The 6,000-nt window shown below is 43.9% G+C and overlaps 1 protein-coding gene across 1 annotated transcript; it reads right to left on the bottom strand.

Annotated features, from left to right (window-relative positions):
* Positions 1 to 4,625: 4,625 nt before the first annotated feature.
* On the bottom strand, positions 4,626 to 5,208 carry N7473_008938 (uncharacterized protein; the record flags this gene model as incomplete). Its single annotated transcript, XM_057154877.1, has 2 exons — positions 4,626 to 5,113; positions 5,187 to 5,208. The coding sequence occupies 2 exons, from the start codon at positions 5,206 to 5,208 to the stop codon at positions 4,626 to 4,628; spliced, it is 510 nt and encodes a 169-aa protein (XP_057006007.1).
* Positions 5,209 to 6,000: the final 792 nt, after the last annotated feature.

The following is a 6,000-nucleotide window of genomic DNA, read 5'->3' on the forward strand; positions in this document are numbered from 1 at the left end:
TGAGCCATTTGTTGACACTCTCGATAGCGTCTGTTTTAAACTCCAAACTGTCTTGGTTGCCCTCTTTGTACTGGATTTGAGATAAGTGTGCAGCTGCGTGTGCCATAATTCCATTGAAGGAGGCAGGGTTTGACAGATCTAGAGGCATCCAGATATCTCTAAATGGACTAATTGTGTCTGTTTTGAGGTGTGAATGGATCTCGTCCGCATGCATGGCTAGCCCTAAATGAAAAAGAAGAGCGATTAGCTTCCGATTCACATCCTCTTGATACACAACAACACTGACAGTGATAGAACAATTTTCGATGGTGTACCGTAACTTGGTATGGGCGGCCATTTTTCCCTCGATATAGTATATCAGAGAAAGGAAATTGAAGCCCCTCCCAAAGTTGATACGAAAGATTCAGTGAAGTCGTGTTTTGTATGTTCTGGGCACTGTCTTTATTTTCACCCAGGGTCACCTCTTGAAGTCCCAGTTCTTCCGGAACACGTTGCTGGAGTTCCGATGTCTTCTTCACCAACAATGGTAGGATAGGACGTTGATTTTCGTTCCATTTTTTCTCTTGTCGTTCTCGACCGCCCTTTTTCTGGCGCCAATACATCTTCATTGCATGGCTGCGAGCAACTCTATCTGGAATTAGGCTCACAAATTCAAATTGCACACGATGAAGAGTGTCTTTTGCCTCTGATGCTTCGTCCACACATAATCCAGCTTCTGCTGTAGGCTCAACGCCATCCGAGATTTGGGTGGTATTTCGTGGCGGGGATTCCATTTTTCGGGGGCCGTTTATTTTCGTATCTAGATTGCAGCTTCTTTGACAGCTTCTTTGACAGAAAAGTTGATGAGAGGTGCCACAATGCCTCAAGTAGTTATGCAGTGAGCTCATCTACGCCGAATTTACCAGTCGTGCGTATCACACCGTAGATTCGGCCGCTAGGGCATGTTGCGTGAAAACTCAGTATCCCAAATAGTGGATCTTCGCAAAAATGATATTAAAATACGCGCTATGGCCCCGGAGGAGAAATATAATTATGACGATACAAAATCCTACTGGATAGTGAGGATCTCGACATGTACCAAGGTTTACTGCTCTCATTTGACTCAAATGATTTTAGTGGAGTTTTGTATATGTTAAGACAATATCCCGTTATTTTCTGCATCGGCGCCCTATCTACTTTAACTAATGTGGCCCGGAATTTTTCACAAATTCGATTTAAAATGTGTCCTGCTAAATAGTATGCCGGATTGGGTATAAGTAATCAGAAGTTCTGATTGGGTGGTAGTACTACCGTGAGAGAAGTCGTGCATCGCCCGCCCCACCTAGTCTGATTCTCCCCGCCCAAATTGGCATTTGTGACGGTTACGCGAAAAATGCGAGAATTACCCCGTCACCTATCCCTGTTGGCTACTCTAATTAGGTATTGACAGACCACTATTCGATAGCTCAGATACAAAATTATATTGTCCAGAAATATTCACCATTTAATGTACCTCCGATACACGGCGTTTTGTTGATAGTTAATGTTCTCCTTCAGCTGTTCCACTTCATAGCGACATTTTTTAATCCTGATTTTCAGTTGCTCCCGTACCGGCAGGTCAATGAAGCAAAACGGTTGATCGGACACGGAATTAAGGGCTATGATTTTGCGGAAGAAAGTTGTCAAAGTTGTGACAGGGATATCACGGATTTCTAAAGCTCTTCGAAACCCATTTGCTTTATCATCGCTATATTCGTGATTACGATGCTGGGTGAAAAGCGCATTTATAAGTCGAACCAGCGTCTTAAAGGCGAGCAGTGGTACAAAAGAGGAAGAGTCCAGTAACTAAGCGCAAATCGTCAGCCGAAGTGAATCAAATACAACACTGCATTTTCTTGGATATTTCTACTTCGTTTACTGTCTAATTATCCACTTCTCAAAGAGATACTCAAGTTGTGCTTATGTGTGGGTTAAATGCGCTTGTAATTTTGTGAGTTTTGGCTAACTATATCAATGCAGCTGACCTTTTAGCCGTTGCAGTTCCTGCTTAAAGGATTGTTCCAGCTGTACCAGGTGCGCCTTATATTCTTTCAGTGTATCTTGACTTGGCGACTTATCACACGAAGCATTATTCCCAGTGTCGTTTTCAGTAGCGATTGTTTTGGACTGAGAACACTGATCTCCTGTAGGATCAATCCTCTCTCCTATATCTGGGACAAAATCCAGAGTCAGCCGGGGATATGAAACGTGTAGTTAAGTATATTTCACAAACTTTTAGGCATTTGGAGCTGCGCAGTGAGTTTTCCAACTCTTGCTATGAGGCAACAACGTCGTAGAACTGTTGGTAGAGATCAATATAGTACCGAGTAGGGCTTGCTATTAGGCGAGCAGGCAATTAATGTCATGAGAATACGTCGATGCACTCTCATTGTTGCTTGCGGCTGGCCTCCTTTATATATGTCCCGAACTTTGCTGTCCGTAGACAGGTTGGTAATTCTACTAGGCAGGACTAGTAGCCCCCTACCTCGGTGTCCGACCGTATCTAATAGACGTCTGTTTGTACATGGAAGAAGAACGTAATGAAATTTCCGTACCAGCAGGCTGACGTTTACTTTAACGGGGGCTGTATCTGTTTGGAGGGCGGCAGACGGAGAGCTCGAGCTCTCGGAGCATTACAGTACGAAGAAGGGTGCGGTGACTTCTGCGCACAGACGCAAATATGATTTCAAGATTGAATTGTGAATCCTGGCATGTATACAACTATCTGGTCAAAGCGAGATTTACATTTGTGGTAAGAGTAATAATCCAGCCAGTGTCGTCGCAACACACTTGAGGGCCATTGGGTGGTTCCACCAATCAAGAATCAGGCAATTGAAGTACCCAGGGTGCTAGAGAGAATTATAAATTGACTCATTGATGTTCTGACCACCTAGTATAAGAAATATTGTTGGCTACCTACGTCTCCGCTGCCTTGGAACATATTTATACCCAACTCTCACCTCTTTACTTATTCAAATTGGTATCTATGCATCTTTGGAATTCTTCGAAGTTAAACTGTTATACTAAAGTATGGCTCTTGTATCTAGGTACTCTTTGAGTACTAGTGAACGGTTACCCTTTTCCCTACTGTCAACTAGTACGAAGTATATACTACCAATACCAACGGTTCGACCTCTGGTTGGCTAGTGGTGAGCGCTCTCGCACCCTTGGGTCCGTGGTGCAACCGTAGGCAACCTGCCCGGCCTAACAAAATATTTAATTCCACTAATATCATATCAGACCTCTCCCAGCTAGAGTTGCCTATCTAGTAAGAAAAGCCAGTGGTAAGTTTAGAAGCTAGTAGAAACGAATCTTCTTTAAATTAATTCAGTATTACTCTATAATATTCCTTAATCTCACCAGATTATTGCTAGCAGAGCAGCGAATCTCTGTATAGATATACATCTTAGAGATTCTCCGAGGATCGTGGACTTGTTTTCTTCACTTGAATGACTATGGTACCATGGAGAAATTCTATTACTTAACCGTATTAATGGTACTTAAATTCCTTTTAATTGTATAGCTCTCAATTTGTAAATTTTATGTGAAGTTGAAGATTCTAAGCAAGCTCAGAAGTCAAAAGGTTGATGTTGATAGGTTGATAGAGATATTTTATTAGAATAGAAAGATCTTCCTGATTGAATACGAATGGAAAGGTGTCGGCCTATGTGTGTAGGTAACGCCCCGCTTTGTTGACCCTCTATCATCTAACCCGTCAAGAAATCCTTCCCTAGGAGATTCATACTTCATCAACCGAATTTATCTATCTTTGACTAGATCTCATCAGATCTATCGGATTTGATCTTTTTCGATCTGGCTGACCTATCCAGGCAGGAGGCTACATAGCACTCCGAAGACCTTTGATTTCCTCATATAACTGTTTATCCTGTTCATTCTATTATAAATTCTATATTATTTCCTAGAAGTTTGATAAGTTTTTCAAGATTCAATTAAGTGTTACGACATCTTGCTATGAGGCTATTCACAGAGAGGTGCCTTCGGCCCAGGAGAGCCCGAGGATTCTGCCGAGTCGGTGACCCTTCAGCAGTTATTTATAGTGGCACCGCTAAGGAGATATCCTGCACGTAGGCTACGCTAACAAGTTACACTGCTTTTAGCTTAGGCGCCTAATCTCTCTATTAATCCTTCTTGTAATTTTTTGTTCTATGTAAGAAGACTATATATAAAGGATCCAGTTAACGGCACGACAAGAACGTTCACGGCACGACATACTAAACCACTTTCGGGTTAGCGCGGACCCACCACCAAAAGGTACACTCGACCTCTGCATAAACATGCCAAGCTATTTATGTATACATATCTCAATACATAAGAAATTTGGAATGTTCCATATAGTGTCACCTCGACTTTAGCAATGTGCCTACGTAAGGGTCAGTAAATATCATATCCCTTGCTGCCACAACAATCACTACTCCATGGCAACGCCCTTTCACCCCTACCAGCCCTTTATAATAACCTCGAATTTCCCCATCCACCTCCTCATTTCACCATCCTTTCTTCTATCCAAATCGCTCAAATCCGCAGAGATTTTAGAACAGCGTTGATTTCCTAATTAGGAAGCTGGGATACTATAATACTAATCGATTTTACCGCGCCTTTCGCCCACGCTTTACACCCTTTTCCACCCAATCCTTCTTCGCAGCGCCCTTCTCCTTCGCCGAAGCCTTCGCAGCACCTTTCTTCGCCGAATCCTTTGCAGCAGCGCCCTTCTCCTTCGCCGAAGCCTTCGCAGCACCTTTCTTCGCCGAATCCTTTGCAGCAGCGCCCTTCTCCTTCGCCGAAGCCTTCGCAGCACCTTTCTTCACTGAATCCTTTGCAGCCGCGCGCGCAATTCGATCCGTACGCTTCCTCACAGTCTCAAATGCCGAGGCATCCCGCTTGGTGGACCGGGATAACCGAGTGGATCTGCGGGGGGTTGCTTGCCGGGCAGTAGCATTAGCAGCCTCCTTCGCAGCCACTATATTGGGATCCTTTCGAGCATGATTCGCTCCTCCGCGGGGGCGCCCAGCAGCAGTAGCGTTGATAGGGTCATTGATCCGAAGCACTTCCTCTAGGCAAAGTGGCTGGTAATCATCTTTTTGAGATATTAGTAGCCACTATTGCCGATGGAACTGACTCCTTGCGAGAGGTGCGTCAGCTTCAACTACCGCCAGAATCTCGTGGATACATAGTAATCCAAGTGCCTGCCGATGGTAGTGAGTGCAATCTGCTAGCTTAGTCTCCCCCTTTGGTATACAGCTAGTTGCTGTGCAACCAGCTATAAGGTATACGGAGCTACCCAACCCAATACTAACCGAAATAAGGGCCTAAGCAGGTTATCTAGAAGCTTCTGACGATCCTCTCCGATAGCTTAGTTGATTGCAATGTGACGAGTGGATACACTAGTTCGAATTGCTAGTATAACACTTAGCAAATCCCTGATTGAAACCCTGGTAAATCGCTTAATATAGGCGTAGGCCCCTTCTACCCGCGAGGAAGAGGTTTCAGCGAAGTGGAGGGCCTAGTTAGTGTAGCAGCGAAGGAAACGCTGCCGCATTCTATCCTATATCTATTGATAAGTGATATAGCGAATTGCCTCTGCAAAAACCTTGTGTTTGAATTCCTCTCTGAAGTTCTCCTAAGCAGTCTCTATCTTAGCTATTGTAGGTGCGAAGATAACTTAATTGAAGAGCTGCTTTACGGCCTTCCACTTCGCGTTAATTTCCTTCCTAATATCTCCCTCTATCTTAAGATAGACAAGGAGATACTATATAATTATAAGCCTTAATCTCTTCTTAATATTCTTCTGGATATGCCAAATACAAAGCAAAGCTCTCGTCTCAGGAAGCTCTGCAGCTAATACAGCCAGCAGGCTATCCGCGTTATTAGAAAAAATAGTGGTAGGAAGGGGTATCGAACAGGAATATAGGATACTACGGAGTTCCCCTAACACCCAGCGGTATGAATCCTCCTTCTCATCCG

This window comes from Penicillium subrubescens, assembly GCF_028828155.1.
Source record: "Penicillium subrubescens strain IBT 31985 chromosome Unknown utg000006l_segment0_segment0, whole genome shotgun sequence".
Lineage (NCBI taxonomy): Eukaryota > Fungi > Ascomycota > Eurotiomycetes > Eurotiales > Aspergillaceae > Penicillium > Penicillium subrubescens.